Source organism: Moschus berezovskii, chromosome 18 (assembly GCF_049115385.1).
Source record: "Moschus berezovskii isolate FMDL1 chromosome 18, NW_MosBer_1.0, whole genome shotgun sequence".
In the NCBI taxonomy this organism is placed as follows: Eukaryota; Metazoa; Chordata; class Mammalia; order Artiodactyla; family Moschidae; genus Moschus; species Moschus berezovskii.
In genome coordinates this window covers 3028664-3049872 of record NC_142477.1, presented here as the reverse complement: position 1 = coordinate 3049872, position 21209 = coordinate 3028664, and the positions used below count along the sequence as shown (strand labels likewise).

At 51.5% G+C, this 21209-nt stretch overlaps 1 protein-coding gene and 1 pseudogene across 5 annotated transcripts in view; both read right to left on the bottom strand.

The window, feature by feature from the left end:
• LOC129557885 (acidic leucine-rich nuclear phosphoprotein 32 family member D-like) overlaps positions 1–3267 on the bottom strand; it is a 146874-nt pseudogene extending 143607 nt beyond the window's left edge.
• An 11480-nt stretch (positions 3268–14747) lies between these two features.
• LOC129543033 (liprin-alpha-1-like) overlaps positions 14748–21209 on the bottom strand; it is a 42996-nt gene continuing 36534 nt past the window's right edge. The window contains exons 10-13 of one of the 5 annotated variants that reach the window (XR_016035219.1): positions 19144–19283; positions 18128–18297; positions 15504–16818; positions 14748–15421 (exon numbers count right to left, since the gene is read on the bottom strand). Coding sequence is in view for 4 of the 5 variants with exons in the window: in XM_055405811.2 (XP_055261786.2) it covers positions 18171–18297; positions 19144–19283 (267 nt within the window). In the remaining variant the exon portion in view is untranslated. Of the gene's footprint in view, positions 15422–15454; positions 16819–18127; positions 18298–19143; positions 19284–21209 lie in introns of those variants that run through there. The other 4 variants (XM_055405811.2, XM_055405810.2, XM_055405814.2 and 1 more) reach the window with 4 other exon arrangements.

Below are 21209 nucleotides of genomic sequence, written 5' to 3'. Positions count from 1 at the left end.
AAACTCATGTGGGTTTTGGCCTTTTGTTTTCCATATCTTTTTTTTTTTTTTTTTAAATAAATTCACTCTCAGGATACTGTTTTCTGGTTGCTAAAGTTTATATAGCTCCATATTTAATTCTGAGGGCCTAGATTCTTACTAATCTCAAGGTATCACTTTGCTACTTTCTCTAATTTTTAAAGTCCATCTAGTCATCTACTGATTACAAAAGATAATCTAATCTTCCAGTGTGCTGAGTGATGGGGCTTAAAAAAATACAGGGAAAACATTCAAGTTCAAGATTAAAATGAACAGTAGGCATCAAAATCCAGTCCATCTTACAAATTATACATTACTTTTAAGACTGGAGAAAGCAGAAGCTCTTTTAAAACTAAAAGCAAAACTGGAAAGTTGAAAGATGGCCAGAATCTGGACTTTTAAAAAAAAATCAGGTTGAAATTCCAGCCTGGTTTCCCTTTTTCATTAAAATGTGTTCAGAAAATGCTCTAATATCAAGCTCCTGATTTTTCCCCCCCTTTAGCATGGTTGCATGTTTTGACTATAAAATTAGTTTAATGAGATAAACTTTGGGGACCAAGATTTTTTTAGGCCTACTAGCCTAGTTGTTTTTTCTTAAACTTCATTCACAGTGCATTCCTTGGATCCACCAAAACTGTTGCTAGTTCTCAGCATAACTCAAAGACTGTAACTCAAAGATAGATTCACCATTTACGATGCAACAGTCAGTTAAAACTGTTTTCTAGTCAAGGAGGAGTTGTTACTCTTCAAACATTCATTCCTAACCTTCCGGAAATGCCACTATTAAAAACCTTCACTTGTTTCCTCAAGACGCTGTGACCCTTCTCACAAATCTATACTGAACAATTCCTCTCATACATATTTCAAAGTCTTGCTTTTCATTTGCACTACTGCTCTTTTTGTGGCCAACTGCAGCTTTAAACGTCTCTAACTCTAGAGATTTAGGGGTTAAAAAACACTTGAGGCCAACACTGCTCTTCCCTGTGAAAGAAGGTAAAGATGCAGTAAGAACTGTTTCCTATCACAAGTCTCCTGAAGAAAATAAAGTCAACAGCAGTCTAACATCAACAAACTAACAAGCTCAGAGTAAGTTTTCAGTATGAAATCTCATAGTTTTACCAACACATACGAAACTTAAGTTGGAGAGAGAGATTCTCTGCCTGTGAAGTGGGCAACAGAGGACTTACAGGGAATTTAAAAGCCCCTCTCTCTGCCCAATGATGACGCTCTCACAGCACTGTGCTATACAAAGAAAGAACGTGCACTTTACTGTTTATCTTCCCCGCAAGGCTCCCTACTTCAAATATCTCAATCATGGCTGGGGATCTCTCTACAAAAATCCACCTCAATGTTCAAAGCACAAAACAAAGTTCAGAGGAATACAGTACCTAAGATGAAAACGGGATGAAAGAACCTACAGTCCTTTCTTCTTCTATTAATAGGGCACTGGTAGATTCGGGAGAGACGGAGAGGCAGGGAATACCAGTGGATGAGAAAAAAATAAATAACGGAGGAGGAGGAAAGAGAAGGTAGGACAGTAGGCTTTACTAATTACCTTACTTTCCTGACAGTTTCAAAGCATTTGGGGGGAGGGGGGTAGAGGAAGAACCCCCTAAAGAAAAAGCAACACTGTAAGAAGAATTGCATCTCGATTATCTTTTATTTTCAGCTCTATCTTTGGAAGCCAGGCCACTTCTATCTTATTACCTCTATGTTGTGGTTTGGCACTTCAAACAAACACTTTTTTGTTATTTTCCTTCTTCTTCTGGAGGAAAAAGATGGCATTGATTTGCCTAAAAGTACGGATGGGGGGAAAAAAAAAAGTACGGATGGAAAGCATTATCTTGAGGAGTAAATGGTTCTTAATAACAGAACTATGGATTCCTCTATCCCTTTGACTGTCAGCACATCACTAAAGGCTAAAAGAAGGCTCAAGAGGGAGGTAACATCCCCCTTGTCAAGTCTCTGTTTCCTTGCTCCTGCGATATTGGCTTTGCCAAGTAACCCAATTCCCGTAAATAAACATTACAGGTCTCTCCAAACTACTTCTATAAAATAATATCTTGCTTGACCAACCTTATAGAGCAGTCATTTATTTCTATAGCTGCTGAGCTGCTCTGCTGTTCTGTCTGCCTACATTCAGAAGGGAACCAAAATTCAAAATTTCATTTATTCTGGGCCAAAACCCAGACCTTTTGTCCTCCTTCCTAGATATGCTGCAACTTCAAGTTGGCTCCTCTGCCTAAGTTAGTGGCATATGCTTTTGTTCTTTTAAGAACGAAAGAAAAAACACCCCTTTTTCTCTTATTGAGGAAGGCACCTAACTCTGACAAAGGCCTCTAGGAAGATGCTACAATGCCTTGACATGTTTGCTGCTGCTGCTGCTAAGTCTCAGAGGCTACGGATGAATCTCACCGCCCTACCCCAGGGCAAACACACGGAGCGTCCAAGGGGGCAGAGGGGGAAGGCTCGAGGAGGAATATGCAGACTTTGCAAAACTGACGGGAGGGAGGAGAGGGGACAACATTCAGGACTAGAAACAGGAGGCAGTCCAGATGCTGCGACGCCGCCCGGCCCCGGGAAGCCCCGACGCCCCCCGCGCTCAGCCCTCGGCGCACTGCCCTCCCGCCACTGGCCGCGTCCTCCCCCCACAGCCCCCAGCGGCCCGGGAGCGCCACACGCCCCCGCGGCGCCGACCGAGCCCCAGGGCTGGCGCAGGGAGCGCGGCGCGGAGGGAGCGCGGACCACCCTCCAACAGGCTGCTCGGCGCGGGCTCGGGACCCAGAGGGTCAACCCCGTCCGCGGGCATCGGCCCGCCCCGGCGCCCAGGCCCAAACTCGGGCTCCTCCGCGCCCCGCCGCCCACCCCGAGAAAGCCCCGAGACACCCCTCCACAGCGCGGCGCCCACGGCTGTTGTTTCGGCGGCGACACGAATAACGCTCCCTGAGGAGGAGGGGCCGCGGCCGCTGGTGCCTCCTCGGCACCGGGTCAGACCGAGGAGCGGGCAGCCGCGGCGGCACCTCCTCAGTCCCCACTCCCGACTCCTTTTCCCGCTCGCCGGACGGGAAGGGGCCTGCACGACCCGGGGCTCACCTCACACCTCGGGGCCGGGCTCCCGGGAGGCTGCGACGCCGGCCGGGGGCGGCCGCGGGTCCCTCAGGTAAGCGGTATCAGCCACGAGCGCCGGCGAGCTTTTGCAACTGCCAGGGCGCGGGGGCGGGCGGGGGCGGGGAGCATGCGCGCGCACGTACGGCGCAGGCGCGCTGCGCTCGCTCCGCTGCGCGCTCGCATTTTGAGCCCAGCTTCTGGGTAGCAGTTAAATCAGAGAAGGCAGTGGCAACCCACTCCAGTACTCTCGCCTGGAAAATCCCATGGCCGGAGGAGCCCTGTAGGCTGCAGTACATGGGGTTGCGAAGAGTCAGACAGGACTGAGCGACTTTACTTTCCCTTTCCACTTTCAGGCATTGGGGAAGGAAATGGCAACCCACTCCAGTGTTCTTGCCTGGAGAATGCCAGGGATGGGGGAGCCCTGGGACCCTTGGGCATCTCCCTTCTTCTCCCTCACGACTCCACACCAGCTCTCACACTGACCATGAAAACTCTCAAACCTGTTTCTTTCTTTTGCAGAAAAATTAGCCCTCTCTAGACAACAGAGGAAGGGTGGGGTAAGGCAGGGAGTCTCCCCTTTTTAATCAGACATGCCCATTATGCACCTTTTCCCCAAACCCAACAGTAATTCCCTCCCTAAGAAGATTTTTGCCCTCATTTTAGACCAATCAGCTCAGCTTTAACCAGCTCTCTTGAGACAACATTTTTGTACTGCCTCACACATCTCTGTGAATCCTCACAGTGAAAAGTAGGCAGCATTATTATCCCCATTTCACAGACAAGGAAACTGAGGCTCTGAAAAGTTAAAGAACACAGCCAATGAGTGAATCAACGTCCAGGCAGGAACTCCAAGCCAGGCGGGCCTTACTTGAAACTCTGTGCCCTCCACCACTGCCCCCGCCTTGAAGGCGTGGGTGTTTCTGTAGCTGGGAGGAAAAGCCCATTTTTAAAACAATTTCCAAGTGGCAGGAAAGGCCAGTGTGCTGCAGAGTCACGTGTGGAGCCAGGAAATAAGAACCCCTGATGCCGGGGTCATGCCAGCCTCCCAGAGCAGCTTCCAGCACTCCTGCTTCTTCCTGAGTCAGGCTCTTCCTTGACCAGAGTCACCACCATGAACACCAGGGCAAGTCCCGTCCTGCAAACAGTCACCTTGGGGCCGACCACACCATCTCCAGACGTCAGAGCCACAGAGAGGCGGCTGCAGACTTGAGGCTCTCTCAGACTACTTAATCACCGAGCATTCCTGACAGGCAGGCACCATGCCCTTTCACCTCTACCCAGCAAGGGGCCAAGCTCAGGGGGCCCTCAATTCCAACCACCACCGTTTCTTCCCTCCCTCGTGAGAAGAGGCCACCCCGACTTCAGTGACCATGGGTGCAGCTGCAGCTATTCGCGGAGCAGCTGCTGTGTGCCAGGCACTGTACACAATGACCTCCTCTCGTCTTTCCAGTCCCAGGACTCAGTAGCAGTCAGCCCGTTTTACAGATGAGCAGACCATCTGGCAAGATCACGGCAGTTTCTTGAACTTTCACAGCTTCGGCAGCAGAAGCTGGAATTGCAAACTAAGCTTGTGCAGCTGCAAAGCCGGTGCAGTTTCCACTACACAACACCCTCTATTGGAGGGGATAGTAATCCGTCCCTCCTTTCCCAGGGTTCAGACATCATTCTTCTTCTAGGGGAAGGCACAGAAGGCTGTGTTTTTGGGGCCAAAGCACGATTCCAAAAGCCAACGCAACTGGTGGGACGAGGGATTGGGTGAAAGACTGCAGCAAGGATGAGCCTCTGGGTGAGTTTTCCCACCCCCGTGAGACCTGGGTCCCTCATTGGACTTAGAGATCAAAGAGACTCTAAGACCGAGCCTGAAATGCCAAGGGACTCCTGGGCACTTCCTGCCAGATGACTGTTTATAAACTGACAGAAATTGCACATGATACTAAATTCTGAAGATACCAAAACAGCATCCCTCTGGTGGGGAGGAATAAGTTGGGAGTTTAGGATTGACATACACACACTATTACGTTTAAAATAGATAATCAACAAGGACAGGGAACTCCGCTCTATATTCTGTAATAACCTAAATGGGAAAAGATTTTGAAAAGAACACATACATGTATATGTTTAACTGAATCATTTTCTTGAACACATGAAACACAACATCGTTAATCAACTGTTGTCGTTCAGTCGCTAAGTCATGTCCTTCTCTTTGCGACTGCAGCACAGTAGGCTTCCCTGTCCTTCACTCTCTCCTGGAGCTTGCTCAAACTCATGTCCATTGATGCCATCCAACCGTCTCATCCTCTGTCGTCCCCTTCTCCTCCTGCCTTCAATCTTTCCCAGCATCAGGGTCTTTTCCAATGAGTCAGTTCTTCGCATCAGGTGGCCAAAGGATTGGAGCTTCAGCGTCAGCGTCAGCGCTTCCAGTGAATATTCAGGGCTGCTTTTCGTTTGGATTGACTAGTTTGATTTCCCTGCAATCCAAGGGACTCTCAAGAGTCTTCTCCAACACCACAGTTCAAAAGTATCAATTCTTAGGCATTCAGCCTTCTTTATGGTACAACTCTCAAATCCATAAATAACTACGGGAGAAACCATCGCTTTGACTATACAGACGTTTGTCAGCAAAGTGGCACCCCAATATAAAATTAAAATTTTAGAAAAAAGATCAAGCAAGTTGGGTGAAGGAGTCATGTAAAAAAGGTTATTTCTTTTTTACCAGAAACTGAAAATATATACTATAATAATTTTGAATGGTTATACTGTACTATGGCCACCTCATGCGACGAGTTGACTCACTGGAAAAGAGTCTGATGCTAGGAGGGATTGGGGGTGCGAGGAGACGGGGACGACAGAGAATGAGATGGCTGGATGGCATCACCGACTCGATGGACATGAGTTTGAGTGAACTCCAGGAGTTGGTGATGGAGAGGGAGGCCTGGCGTGCTGTGGTTCATGGGGTCGCAAAGAGTCGGACACGACTAAGCGACTGAACTGAACTGAACTGAACTGTTTAAAATGATACATGTTGGGGCCTCCCTGGTGCTCCAGTGGTTAATACTCTGTGTTTCCAATGCCAGGAACCTGGGTTCAACCCCTGGTCAGGGAGTTAAGAGCCCACATGCTGTGCAGAGTGGCCAAAAAGTAAAAAAAATAATAATAATAACAAATTAAAAAAGAAGGACTCATGTCAATGTTTCAAAGTGTACTTTTGTCCTAAATAAACTCACCTTTTTCTTTTGGGCTCTGCCATGCAGTATGTAAGGTCTTAGTTCCCCTACCATGGATTGAACCCCGTACCCCCTGCATTAAGAGCTTGGAGTCTTAACCACTGGACTGCCAGGGAAGTCCCTAAACTCATGGTTTAAGTGTCTGAAAGCTTAAAAGAAAAAAAGCACTGCCCCTCTTACCCATGCCACAGGCCTCCTTTGCATTGCCCTTTCTGATAGGAAGGGAAGGTAATTATTACTAGTTTCCCACGAGCCTCCAGAAGAGAATCTGTATATTTACAAGCATGGATGAGTTTTCTTTTGTCACACACATGAAGCACACTTCAAAAGCTACTCTGTTTCTTACCTCTTGTATCTTAGAGATCATTTCATAACTGCACATAAAGAACTGCATCATTCTTTTTAGTAGCGGCCTAAAATTCCATTATAAGGAAGCACCAGATTAATCAGCCCCTTGCATGCTCAGGCCCTTCAGTTGTTTTCAACTCTTTGCAACCCTGTGGACTGTAGCCCACCAGGCTCTTCTGTCCATGGAATTCTCCAGGCAAGAATACCGGAGTGGATTGCCATGCCCTCTTCCAGGGGTTCTTGTTGACCCAGGAATCAAACAAACATCTCCTGCAGCTCCTGCATGTCAATAGGCAGATTCTTTACCACTGAGTCATGGGGGAAGCCCCAGTCAGCCCCTTCCTGATGGACAATGAGGCTGTCTGCAGCGTTCATTGTTACAGACCATGTCTATCTTGTAGATATTAGTTTGTGCACGTGTGCATATGAATGTAAGATCAATTCCTAGAAGTAGAATTGCTAGTGCTTATTAAATACAATATGCGCTTTAAAAATTCGACTGAATTTTGCCAAGCAACCCTCCAGAGAGGTGGCAGTGTGTGTAGACCACCAGCAATGAAAGGCAGCACAGAGAGTGCTTTCCATGTGAGGAATGACTGTTAGCTGCAAGAGCTGAGCTGGGGGCCTGTGCCTGGACAGATATTCATCCTAGGACAAGTGACAAAGATTAGGCAACACCACCAACAGGCAAGCCACCCGTTTTACAGATGACAAAACAGGCACTGGGAATTGACAAGCTTCACCCAGGGTCATGGCCTGGGTCCCTGTAAGCATGGGGCAATTTCCAGACAATATCTGTTTCACCCTCTGATCTCAGCTCTGATCTCTTGCGCTGACTTAGCAAAAACTTGGAGAACCAGCTCCTTTCTGCTGTGAACTGAAAGCTGAGCCACCCACGTATTTCAGGGCTTTCTGAGTCACTGTATTCACTTCTACAAGAAACCGGGATCTATCACACACACACACACACACACACACACTCACCCAGGGACTGTTTCCAACCAGCATGGGGCCCACAGAGCCCTGACCATTCACAGATCCAAGGTTCCAAGGTGAATAGCAGTGATTATCCTGGACATTCATCCGCCAGCCTAAAGAACCAAAAATCTCACCAGACTCTCTCCGTGGTGACCGCTAGGTGGAGGGCAGTGAGGACTGGAAAGAAGTGAGAGGGACACGTGAGCCAGGAGTGTTCTCATTAGCCATTCTGGAGACAGAAATAAGCACGGCAAAAATAGTTCTCTGTCTTTGTACTTGGAAAGTACCTCACACCCACTAACTCACCCCACTTCACAGAACTTCTCTGAGTTATACCGGGCTGCTGCTGCTGCTGCTTAGTCACTTCAGTCATGTCCGACTCTGTGTGACCCCATAGACGGAAGCCCACTAGGCTCCCCCGTCCCTGGGATTCTCCAGGCAAGAACACTGCCGGGCAGGGATTCTTATATTCACAGTCCCCGTTTGAGAGCTGTTAAAAAGGAACTAGGACTTCCTTACTGCTAGAGAGGTAAAGAGACTAGAGGCAGAACCTAGGATTCAGAGGTTAAATCCTGGCCACACCCTGTTGTGCACTTGTGGTGAGCAATCTCCTGCAATACACGTCCACAAAAACCATCCCTTGTCTGCCCGCATGCAAAGCGAATCACTCTGTCCCTAGAAATGTTGTTAGAGGCCCTCCAGTGCGTGGACAGACATGAATTCCTTTCTCTGGGTCCTCATCTTTGTTTCAGCTCCATAAATACATCCTTTGTATGTACATCCAAGAAGACTCTTGGGATATTTCTGAGGGATACGTTTGCACTCTATCAAGTGCCTGGTATGGCCTCTGGAACACGAAAGGGAAAGTGAAGTCTCTCAGTCGTGTCCGACTCTTTGCGACCCCATGGACTATAGCCTACCAGGCTCCTCAGTCCGTGGAATTTTCCAGGCAAGAGTACTGGAGCGGGTTGCCATTTCCTTCTCCAGGGGATCTTCCCAACCCAGGGATCGAACATGGGTCTCCCTCATTGCAGGCAGACGCTTTACCGACTGAGCCAGCGGTGCTGAATAAAAAATGTTTCTTCAGGGACTTCCCTGGTGATCCAGTGGTTAAGACTCCACTCTTCCACTCTTCCAATGCAGAGGGCACAGGTTCCATCCCTGGTCAGGGAACAAGGATCCTACATGCCACACAGACCAAAAAAAAAAAAAAAAAAGGCTTTTTCAGTGTGTTTCTTCTGCTATATTTAAAATAGATAACCAACAAGGACCTACAGATCTAGCACAGGGAACTCTGCTCACTGTTTTGCGGCAGCCTGGATGGGAGGGGAGTTTGAGGGAAAAGGGATACATGTATATGTATGCCTAGTCCCTTCACCGTTCACCAGAAACTGTTACAACATTGTTAATCAGCTATACCCCAATACAAAATAAAAGGTTTTGGCTCTTTTTTAAAAGTGTGTTTCTTGGTTGGCCGAAAGTATAGATAGATAAATGGACAGATGGAGAGATAAATGGGTAGATGGTTGGGTGGAATATGGGTTTAATATGTTTCTGTGTTTGTTTTTTAACTTCCTTACACAGTATCCATTCTCCCTTCCAAATATCATCTTGATATCCTTTTGTGGACTTATTTCTCCTCCAGGGTATACAGTCTCAGGGGTACTGGGAAGCCCAGAGTTCTATCCTCTCCCAGCGAAGAAGCAAGCAAGTGACACCAGCTTGGCTGTTTACCCTCCCTCTTCTAGGACTATGAATCTTTAATAGATTGAGACGTGGATAGGAAACATGGCTGGGGTATATTTGGTTCAACAGTGGTACCCTGATGAGACCGTCCAGTAGCACTGCTGCCCAGATGCCCTGGTTTCTCACTTGCCCTTTTTCCAAGTCAGGTTCTCCAATGCTCTGTCCACTCTGTGAACTACTCAGCATCGCCCCCAGTACAATACCCTCCTGCTTAAGTTGTTTTCTACATTAATAAACAAAGAATTCTATTTTTTATTATTTTATTTCTATTTGGCTGTGCTGGATTTTCATTGCCGTGAGGGCTTTTTTTCTCTAGTTGCACAGGCGGGAGCTGCCCTCAAGGTGCAGTGCACAGGCTTCTCATTGCGGTGGCTTCCCTTGTTGTGGAGCACAGGCCCTAGGGCGTGCGGGCTTCAATAGTTGTGGCACGTGGGCTCAGTAGTTGTGGCTCCTGGGCTGTAGGGCACAGGCTCAGTAGTTGTGGCGCAAAGGCTTAGTAGTCACACAGCATGTGGGATCTTCCTGGACCAGGGATCGAACCCGTGTTTCCTGCATTGGCAGGTGGATTCTTAACCACTGAGCCACCAGGGAAGCCCCGAAGAATTTTACATGTCACAGAGGTAGAAATGAATGGAAAGGTGGCAGGGGTGGGGTGGGGGGGGGGGCGGCAGGGGGTGGAGAAAGGGAAGGAGTGACGGAGGGAGTGAGGTGAAAGGACCGACCAGTACTGCCCACACAAGGACTTCATGAGCTAGGGAGTAAGGTGAGTCCCGGGCCTTGGTGAGTCCCTTCCCTTGGACGGGAAGGAAGGAGAGATGATAAGATAACCCCTCAGCCTTAGCTGCAGGAGAAGTGATTTTAGGGGCAATAGCACACGTACCCCCAACTCTCCTCCGGAATACCACAAATCCTCTAGTTTTGTATCTTTCAACCAAGAACAGTCTCAGGAACAATACTGTCAAACCTCCACTTCCTAGATGAGGAAATGGAGGGCCTCAAAGGGCAGAGGTCTGCCACCATCTCACAAAGAGGACTGGAGCTGAACTGGGGCCAGAGCCCAGATCTAAATTCCTGTCCCCCCATCTTGTCACTGCCCAGAGCTGCCTCTGTCCAGAGTGACTAAGGTGCAGAATTTCCAAATCCCATTTTGAGAAAATTCCCCAAGGGGATTTCCTCGCGAATGCCTCAGGAGGTCCTAAGGTCCCTCTCTCTGTGGCCTGAACACTCTGCGGCCAGGGGTGAGTTGGGGGCAGGTTGGAAAAGAAACAGGAGACTGCAGACCCCCAGCCCCAGGCATGGCTGCAACAGGCAAGAGGTCAAGGGGGTCTCAGAACCAGCTCTTAAAAGGGGGCAGAATCCAGACTGCAGTCACAGAGCCCTGTGAGATTCTGAAACTTGTGTTACTTCCTTTGTCAGTCTGTCTGTGAAACTTTGAAAAAGGGGTCTGTGTGCTGGCCTGCAGGGCCAGCCAGGAAAGGGGACGTGGGGACCAGGTCTAACCCAGTGGCCAGGCTCACAGAACGAGAAATCCAGGGCCTGAGTCTCTGAAATCTGCCACACAGAAGGCAGGAAAGTTCAAGGCAGGCCTGAGTCATTACCGTTTTTTGTGTGCTTTCTGCCTAATAACGAAATAACACCTGAAATATCTAGCAATGCCTAAAATATCCAGCACAGTGCTGAACAGCTAGTGGAAAATCACCGTCAATTTCCCTCGCCTGCCCCCATGTCTCCTGATGCTGAGCAGAGCTGAATACCTCTCCTGGGCGGGGGTAGGGGCGGGGGCCGAGTATCATAAGGGAGGAAACTCTGGGGCCTGACATTTGGGAGAACAGAGAGAAGGCATTGCTTTCTTTATGTGCCGGTGCCAGGACTGGCGATGGGCGGTCAACTGGTTGCCTCCTTTCATCCTCTGGGATGTCCCAGGAGCTAGGAGTTTCTGGCCTGTTCCTAGTAAGGAAACTGAAGTGTAGACGAGTTAATAACTCGACCAAAGATATACAGAGTAAATGATCTGTTTGTCCCCGCCTTCGCCAGGCTTTCTCCTAGGGTCTAGGGACAGCGGAAGGGGGCTCAGAAAGTGCTCACAGAGAAAGGGGAAGCCTGCAACAAACACGCAAAGTAAAACCAAGAACAGACTCCCAAGTATCAGGAGGAGGAGGCCCTGAAATTGCCCCATCCCCCATCCCCAGCAATTTTGGAAGAACCTATCCTTCTGTCCGGGCCTTGATGCCCCACCTCCAGGGCGCCTTGTGGTGGGCTCCTCCAGTACTCCCCCAAACCTGCCCCGAAGCGAAAGGGGTGAGCACACGAGCAAACACACCACCTGTGGTCTCCAGCCGTAGTAAACAAGCAGGGTGCACACAGCCCCTGTCCTGTGTGGTGAAGGAGCCAGCAGAGGGGAGGCTGAGAAGCTGCAGCCCTTCGACCCTGCTGTGGTTGAACCCGGAGAACGGGTGTCATGGTCGGTGCCCTGACAGTGAGATGTACCAGGGGATGGAAAAGGGAAGAGCGGCCCAGAATAGGATGACAGGATGAGCAAACCGCAGCTGGGCCCCCTGGGGCTCCTGAGCACAGGGCTTTCTGTGTCCCCCGTTTCTTTGATTAACGGCCTTCATTCAGCCTCCATGACATTCCCTGAGTTCCACTGGGCAGATTCAGGCAGTTGTTAATTAGGGAAAGGAGGGGATGAGAGACCAGGGAGAAACAGTGGCAGCTGCTCACGTGGAGTAGCTGTCCCCATGTCGGCGTTTCTGTCATCGAATGTGCCGTTGCTGCTCTAGTGTGACCGCCCGCCCCCGGGTGGCAGGGGTTTGTAGATGGCAGCCGCCAGGCTCGCTCTCCCTGGCTCATCCTTCCTCTAGAAGGTTTCCCAGACCCTCAGTAGGAGTGGGTGCTGCTGCGGGTGTGAGTGTGTCCTCGTGCCCCGTGTGACGTTGCACGGCTAGCCGCACTCTGTGTTTGCACGCTTCCTCCCGCGCTCCTGGGATGGGGCAGCGTGGCGGGAACGCAGAGACTGGATTCCGCTGCAGTCAGGACTTGCTCCTGCTGAGCTTCGGGGTGAGTACTGGCCGGCCTGGTCCCGCGGGGGCACGGAGGCCACGCCCTGAGAGTGGAGGGTCAGCGGGTCTCCAGAGGTCGGCCGGCGAGAGCCCTCAGCAGCAGAGAACGTGACCTTGGCGCCTGGCTGGCGCCGGACTGGACAGAGCACGGCCCGAGGCTCCCGCGCGTCTGTGCGCACGGGTGTCCCTCCCACAGCGGCAGTGCTGCTGGCCATGCCCTGCGTGCACGGTCTTGGAGGGAGCAGGGCCCAGGGCGTCAGGGTTCTCGAGGCTGCCCTGCCAGCGTTTCTCACGGAGGTGCACCGGCAGCTGGGGCTTGGCCGCCGCTGAGGGGCCACCCTCCCTTGCAGGTGCTGCTCTGGGCGGTCCTCTGGTGGGGCCGGCCCGGGGGCCCAGCTCTGCTGGAGCCGCTCTGAGGGCAGGAGGCTGTCTGCTCTGTCCTGTTCTCTCAGCTAGAAAGCTGGATTGGGTTTTGGGGATTGTTACCAGCAGCTTTTAGCTATACGTCAGAATAAAGTCTGCCACAGAGTTCTCTCCTTCATCTGCTTGGTCCTCCGTGTTTCTCTGAATTCTCAAAGCCCCTGAAGCCCTGAATGGGGTTGGGGGGGTGTGTCTGGAGGGGCAGGGGCTCGGGCACCAGCCGCCGTCCCAGGACTGACTCGTCTGTGTGTTTCCAGTTTACCCACACTACTTCTACAGGTGATTAGACAGCGTCCAGGATACGACAGAGACTACATTTTCAACTCGATGCAATCTTTAATCTGTTGATACTTGTTATATGGACCCGAAGATATTTTATGACAGGGTTTTTAATTAGTGAAAAGCTCATGGATACCATAGAGAAAATAATTTTAGAATTTCATGTTTCTTATGTTTATGTAAACTTATGACTTCATTTATATAATTACTTACTTGTATATTCAGGCTATAAATATCCTTTCAGATCAATTCGTGTTCTGATACCTGAGTTTAGTCTTTCAAATGAATGTACTGTAGTGCTTGTCTGTATCAATCCTATGAACAAATATAGGGAGTTTGTAAATGATGCATTTATTGTAATTATTCTTGTTTAATTTTTACATGTTAAACCATGAGAGAAGGGCTTTTCCTGCGATTGTAAAATCATCATGACACGGTGTGCATTCTCCTTCCAGAATGTAACCGAGCTCTCCAACAATCACTCTGAAATCAGCAAACTTAATTCCAACCAATGGTTGTTGGATTTTAACGACTGACCTAAACCGTACTTTTTCTGGCAAGAAATGCTTTTTGTCTGCAGCGTGAAGCGATTTAAAAGTACTGGGTGTTAAATGTGAGCTTCTGATGAAATTTGGGCTGAAAGGATGACTAGAAGACGGCTATGAAAATCTCTCCGGTAACCTAGTCTCTGGACTCGGGTCCCTCCTCTCCGGTGAGACTCTTCGGGGACCAATCGTGATGCCCTGCACCTGCTGCGGAGCCATCCAGCTGGACAGCGAAGGTGCCACTTCCCAGACAGACAGTGTAGTGCAGCTCTGACAAAGGTCTTATTTGTATGTAAATCATCTTTTTACCGGAGAAGGCACTGGCAAGCCACTCCAGTACTATTGCCTAGAAAATCCCATGGATGGAGGAGCCTGGTAGGCTGTAGTCCGTGGGGTCGCTAAGGGTCGGACACGACTGAGCAACTTCACTTTCACTTTTCACTTTCACACATTGGAGAAGGAAATGGCAACCCACTCCCGTGTTCTTGCCTGGAGAATCCCAGGGACGGGGGAGCCTGGTGGGCTTCCGTCTATGGGGTCACACAGCGTCGGACACGACTGAAGTGACTTAGCGGCGGCATCTTTTTACATCTGTTTCTAAACATGTTTAAAGAATGGACCTGCTGCTGCTGCTGCTGCTAAGTCACCTCAGTCGTGTCCGACTCTGTGTGACCCCATAGACGGAAGCCCACCAGGCTCCCCCGTCCCTGGGATTCTCCAGGCAAGAACACTGGAGTGGGTTGCCATTTCCTTCTCCAATGTGTGAAAGCGAAAAGTGAAAGTGAAGTCGCTCAATCGTGTCCGACCCCCAGCGACCCCACGGACTGCAGCCTACCAGGCTCTTCCATCCGTGGGATTCTCCAGGCAAGAGTACTGGAGTGGCTTGCCATTGCCTTCTCCCAAAGAATGGACCTAGGCGTACATTTTTAGATTGCAATGACATAGCCATTCTGGATTGTATAAGTAGCAAATGTAACTTTTACTTTTTCAGCGGCACATTAAAAAAGCCAGCAAGAGATGCGTTCAGATCACGGTGTGATATTTATTATGCAGCTGGATCTCGGTAGACAGAGACAGCATGTCTCTTTACATGTGGGTTCTGCCTTTAATTTACTCGTACAATTCATTCTTACTGTTCTGTTTTCCTATTAATCTTTTGTGAACTTCCTGAATATGTGACAAAGTACGAACAGTCTACTTTTGAACTTTTTTTATTGCAGTATTATTTATTGCTTTCTTTCAATAAAGTACTGAAGCAAAATTTCCCACTGCCAATCAAGAGTGCCGAGGGTAAGCTGTCCTCTTCCTGAGAACAGACCAGAGCTGGTAATGGGAGCCCGTGTCATCACACGGGCGTTCTGTTAGGAGTCGATGGATACAATGGAAAGGCCAGAAGGCGAAGACATAGGTGTCCCCAAAGGACGACCGACGGGGTGTTCATGCCCTTGGCTCCGGAGCCAAGAGGCTCCATCACTTCAGCATCTGCCGGGGACAGGTCTTCTCCCAGCATCAGACCCTAGTCCAGCATCAGGCCATCCCCCAGCATCAGGCCCTAGTCCAGCATCTGACATTCCCCCTGCATCAGACCCTCCCCCAGCATCAGATCCTAGTCCAGCATCAGCCCTTAGTCCAACATCATGCCCTCCCCGAGCATCAGATCCTAGTCCAGCATCATGCCCTCCCTCAGCATCAGACCCTAGTCCAGCATCAGAAGCTCCCCCCCAGCATCAGACTCCCCCCCCCCCCCAGCATCAGACCTTCCCTCCCAGCTTCAGGACCTAGTCCAGAATCAGACCTTCTGGGGCATAAGACCCTGCCCCAGCGTCAGGCACTCTCCCAGCATCAGACCATAGTCCAGCATCAGAGGTTACCCAAAATATCAGGCCCTAGTCCAACATAAACCCTCCCCCAGCATCAGGCCCTATTCCAGTAGCAGGCACTCGCCCAGCAACAGGCCCTACCCAGCTTCCGACCCTAGTCTTGCATAAGACATTCCCCCCAGCATCAGAAGTTCCCCAAATCAGGCCCTAGTCCAGCATCAGACCTTCCCCCAGAATCAGACCATCCCACAGTGTCAGGCACCCCCCGTCACAGACCCTCCCCCAGCATGAGACCCTAGTCCAGCATCAGTCCCACCCCCACCCTCAGACCCCCCCCCAGGCATCAGACCCTTCCCAGTATCAGGCCCTCCACCTCCAGTATGAGGTGTGGCATCCCCACTTTTCTGACACTCCTTAGCACACTCAGGCAGTCCCAGTGCAGCAGGACAATAGCTCTTGCAGGAGGTGCATTTTTACGAATCACCTGCGGAGCAGCAGCAGCTGGGGTTTCTTTCAGGTCAAGGACAGGCGAAGAGGAGGAACTTGTGCAGGAGGCAGTGGTGGCTGAGGGCACGTTCCCCAGCTCTGCATCCTCCCCGAGGGTGGGGGAGGGCCTGATGCTGGACTAGGGGCTTTGCTTTCCTGCTCTCTCACGGGCCCCAGGGCGGTGTCCGTCCAGATTCGCGGTCTCCTTGATGTCTCAAGCCCAAGTCCTGAGTTGCGTCCCAGTCCTGCATGGCAGAGGGCTGGGAACACCCAAGATCAAGCGCTGAAAAGATCGCAGGGGACAGCCGGGCCCCAGAGGGTGGCAGGGCAGGGGATGAGCATGGCCGCCCACAGAGGGCCCCCCAGCAGCACTGGAAGGAGAGCAGTGATGTCTTAGCTCACTCGGGGACGCTGCCCGGCCTAGCGCTCAAGAGATGTTACCGCCGGCAGCTCTGGGGATGCAGGAAGCCTGGTGAGTGACACCACTCCACTTGGGCCGTGTGGGTGGGCACTGCTGACCACGGCCTCGGTCTCCATTCTGGTTCTACTGTCCCTCCGAGGGCTGACGGGTTCCTCTTCCGAACGGCACAGGTATTCTCTTTATGTGGGTGAGCGCATCCCTGCTTGTTTCCGTCAGCACTGCTGTCGCTCATCCTGCGTTTCCCTCTTTCAAACCTGTGCTTGCTGCTCTTCTGGTTTAACTTAGGAGCAGACCTTATTTTCTGCATTTCCTAGTTGTCAGCGTTCACTGGGGCTTTCCAGGTGGCACTCGTGGTAAAGATCCTGCCTGCCAATGCAAGAGATAACAAGAGACGTGGGTTCGATCCCTGGGTGAAGAAGATGCCCTGGAGGAGGGCATGACAACCCACTCCAGTATTCTTGCCTGGAGAATCCCCTGGACAGAGGAGCTACTGGGCTACAGTCCCTGGGCTTGCAGAGTGTCGGACACGACTGAAGCAGTTCAGCACACACTCAGGTTTTAGTTCAGTCGCTCAGTTGTGCCCGACTCTTTGCCGCTCCATGGACGGCAGCACTCCAGGCTTTCCTGTCCTTTTCACTATTTCCTGGAGTTTGCTTAAACGCTCGTCCATTGAATCAGTGATGCCATAGAACCATCTCATTCCTCCTGCATCCACCGGAGAGGTGGCTGGGGTTCGGCAAAGTGCCCGGTCCCGCTGCGTGGGTGTGAACCTGCCTCACCACTCCCTAACCGCGGGGCCTTGTCTCCTCTGTAAATCGGGAGGTGGCAGCCCCTGCTTGGTGAGGGACACGCGCAGCATCTGGTACACAGTCAATGCAGCATCCCTCGCAGTGCTGTATTTCTGAATAACAGGGAGAGATGTAATAACCTGCTCCTTTTCCCCTCTTGTCCCTAAACTGTGCTCCAGACCACATCTGCGTTACTTACCCCTGTACATCCCACACCCAGCACAAACAAGACACTCAGCAAATATCTGGCTGGAGAGGCAGGAACACACCCTGTCCTCCAGGAGATGGCGCCGAGCGAGGTGGGGGCCTGGTGATGACACTGTGTGCTGAGGAGCCCCCAGGAGGACCTGCGCGGCTGTGGGGTGGGGCGGGGGCCGTGGGCAGAGCCCCTGACGGGCTCCTGGGGGTGGGGACGGTGGCAGGAAGGAGGGGGCTGTTCCTTGTGGGCTGTCCACAGATTGTACCTCACCCCTCACTGATGAGCACTTAGCCGTTTCCAAACACCTGTCACTGTTCTGGAGGAAACAACCATTGCCCAGCTCCTACTCAAGCAATTTCGGGGAATGTGTTTCTAGCACTGGAGTAGAAACATCCGCTTTATTCATTCCATGCTCCCTTCATCCACCCATCCAGCCAGCCATCTGATCATCCATCTATCCACTCACTAATCCATCCACCCATCCACTGATGAATTCATCCATCCATCCACCCAACCACTCATTAACTCATCAGATCATCTCAGACCCACCGAGAAGACAGACGCCTCCTCCGCTCCTGCTCCCAGGAGGACCCCCAGCGTGAGTGACAGGTGCCTCGTGGGGATGATGGGGGAGACGGAGAAGGGACATGCCTGCAGGCCCCCTAACTCCGAACGGTGAAGCACCCACCTGGTCCGAATGCCTCCTTGCCGGGGTGTCCAGGCCGGCCCTTTTACTTCTTTTGAAATATGCGGCTGATGGAGTACCTGATGCTTTTGTTTTTTGCTGCTTTGTGTGGCGAGTCCTGGCTGCTGCTGCTGCTGGGGTTGCTCCCGGGGCTGTCCTGGGAGCCTGTCGAGCTTCAGGGAGAGAAAACGACCGTTATCCAGCACCCTCGTGCAATCATACACCCGTCCACAGGACCTACTGATAGAACGGGGCACCCAGCAACCTCCGCGCCTCAACCTCACAGCAGACCGTGGAGTCTCCTTCACCAAGCACACTCCACACGAGCAATGCAGGCTCCCGGCCACAGACAACCACCCCGGGAAAGCTGCAATTCCCTGCCTCTAGCTCTCGCCCAAGGAGGGCTTGACTCCAGGCCAGCTGGTGCAGAGGGCGCTCCAACCTTCCCTCAGGGTCGCTGCTCGGCAGGTGACGACACTCCCAGGGAAGGCGAGCTCCCCCGCTCTGGGCAGTCCCCCTGCCTCCCGCATGGTGACTGCCCCTGGCAGTGGCAGGAGAGCGACGGTCACCGTGCAGGGCTGCTGGTCAGGTGACCACACGTGCCCTCCATCGAGCGCTGCCTGGCTCAGGACGGGAGTTCAGCAGGTGGTCGTCTGAATGAGGACAGTGTCAGTCACGGGAGTGGACAGAGTCTCCTGAGAGGAGACCCTTGAGGAAAAGGGAGGGACCCTCAAGAGTGAACCCGAGAGGCAAGGGGCCGCCACCAGCAGGAACGCGCCCCGGGCTGGTCAGACCTCTAGCAAGAGCAGGAGGAAAGCTCCCACAGGAGTCAATCCATCGAGACGGACGTTTCCTAAAATCACTGAGGTCACTGAGCTCTCCTCCCCCAGCACCTGAAGTCCACCACTAAACCCAGGCACCGAACCCAGTGGGATTCATGTAAAATCATCCTTGCAACTCTTTCAAGACAAGAGGCGCAGGGCTCCTGAAACTGATGCCGAGGCGCGCAGGCCCCTTACTTGCAGGCGTCCCTGATGGCCTCGTGGCTGGCTGTGCGCAGCGACCCCATGTGCAGCCGGTCCAGCCGAAGGGACCGCGGCGAGGCAGGGGTCGAGGTTTTGCCTTCGATGCCTCCTACCTCTTCCCGGATAGCTGGCGGCTGAGGGATTGAGGTAAGTGTAAAATTGGGTAACAAAAGACTGTCGTAAAAGGCAATCTCACAGGCTTTACATTATAACCAGAAACTTATTTGAAAATCTATTAGCTATGCTTTCCCCCAAGTACAAAATAAACCCTTGTTATAGCTTAATGCCATCTTAAAGGACTGTCTTGTTCAAGAGAGGCAGGGCTGTGGGGCAGCGAGAGCACCCGACTGAGTGCAGAGACCCCCGACCAGAGCCTCCCTGCAGCCGGGCTCTGCCCTCCCTGGAATCCAACAACCAGATAGCCCTGCCGGGCAGGAGGGCAGAGCGATGCCAGCACCGTGAACCCTGCATGGCATGAACTGCCCTGATGAAAGGACTGTGCTCATTGCCAGACGCTGCTCAGAAGCACCAGTTTCGAGAGTAAGAAACCTCTCAGCAAAGCCGTCCAGACCTTTCTGTTTGAAGGAGGAAAGGACACCGCTTGTGCCACCACCCAAGAGCATTTGTAGTGATTATGCAAGTTACTGGAACCCATCATGACCAGAGAAACACAGAAAAGGTACCTAACCCCTCCATGCGAACACCATGGGTCTGGCTTGTATTTCTCGGGAACACACAGACTGGGGGCTACACCCTGAAGTGCTTACACACAGTTCGAGTGTAATTTGCTCACTGTGGGTTCCATAAAGCACCCCTAGGTCTCACTAAGAGATGATCTTGTATCAACCTAGAGCAGTGGAATGGGGAGGGAGATTTGAGTTAGGTTCAAAAGGGAGAGGACATATGGGTGCCTACGGCTGATCCATGTTAAGGTTTGACAGAGCGGCACACCCAGGCCACCAACCCCAGGGTGACGGCGCTGCCCTGCTGTGCCTAGCAGGAGGGCTCCCGGGCACTGAGCTGCCTGAACCAGAGTGCGGCTGCCCGAGTCCTGCAGGAAGGCCCCAGGAGTGCTCGGTCAGAGGGCTGGGAGCGGGAGAGGGACAAGGAAGGCCAGCCCTCGGGGCACTGGACTCCAACAACAGGGGCTCATCCAAGTGACCCGAGGGGAGCGGCACCGAGCTCCCTCCTGATGCTCCTTCCATCAGGGATGCCGTGATGGACACGAGAGCCTCAGGAGGAAAGCGGGCTGGACGGCACCACGGGTACGCGTCCAGGCTCTGATCAGACCAGTCCGCACCACACTGCTGTGTGTGTGAGCCTGGGCATGGTGCCCAGCCTCTCTCAGCCTCAGTGTCCATGTCTGCTGAATAGGGATAACAGCAGCCTGGACCTCACCTGGGTGTCTGCGGGATGAGATGACAGACTCGCAAAGCACTCGACACGGTGCCCGGCGCACAGTCTCCTGCACACTGCTACCCACCGTCAGTAAATTGGCTTCCCGCAAATCTAACATCTATGCCTTTTAAGAAAATCTAACAGTCTTGTCTTTTAAGAAAACACTGAGCATAAATTCCACGGTGGTCCAGAGGTTAGGACTTGGCACTTTCACTGCCGGGACACTGGTCTGATCCCTGGTTGCGGAACTAAGATCCCATAAGCTGTGCAGCATGGCCAAAAGAATAAGTAAAGAAAATTTAAAAAGTAACCAATGATACTATGTCTATTATAAATAAACATGAGATGATTAGAAGGCAAACAAGTGGGAGAAAGGCAGACTGTTACAATTGTCCCAACGAATGACCTATTTCCAACAGAACCATCAGCATGTTTTACGTGGTGGGTGAGTTTCATTACTTCCATTAAAACATCAATTATTCACCAGTACATAACCACATAGTGTTCATTCACGTTAAACGATAAGGACTATTTAACGCTTCACAGAGAAACAAAGGCATGCTAAAGTTCTAAGGAGTTTACCTTTCAACGATGCTTCCTTAAATCACTAGGCTGATAGATGCATGCAAAGAAATGAAGAGAAACCAGATTTATTGCGACTC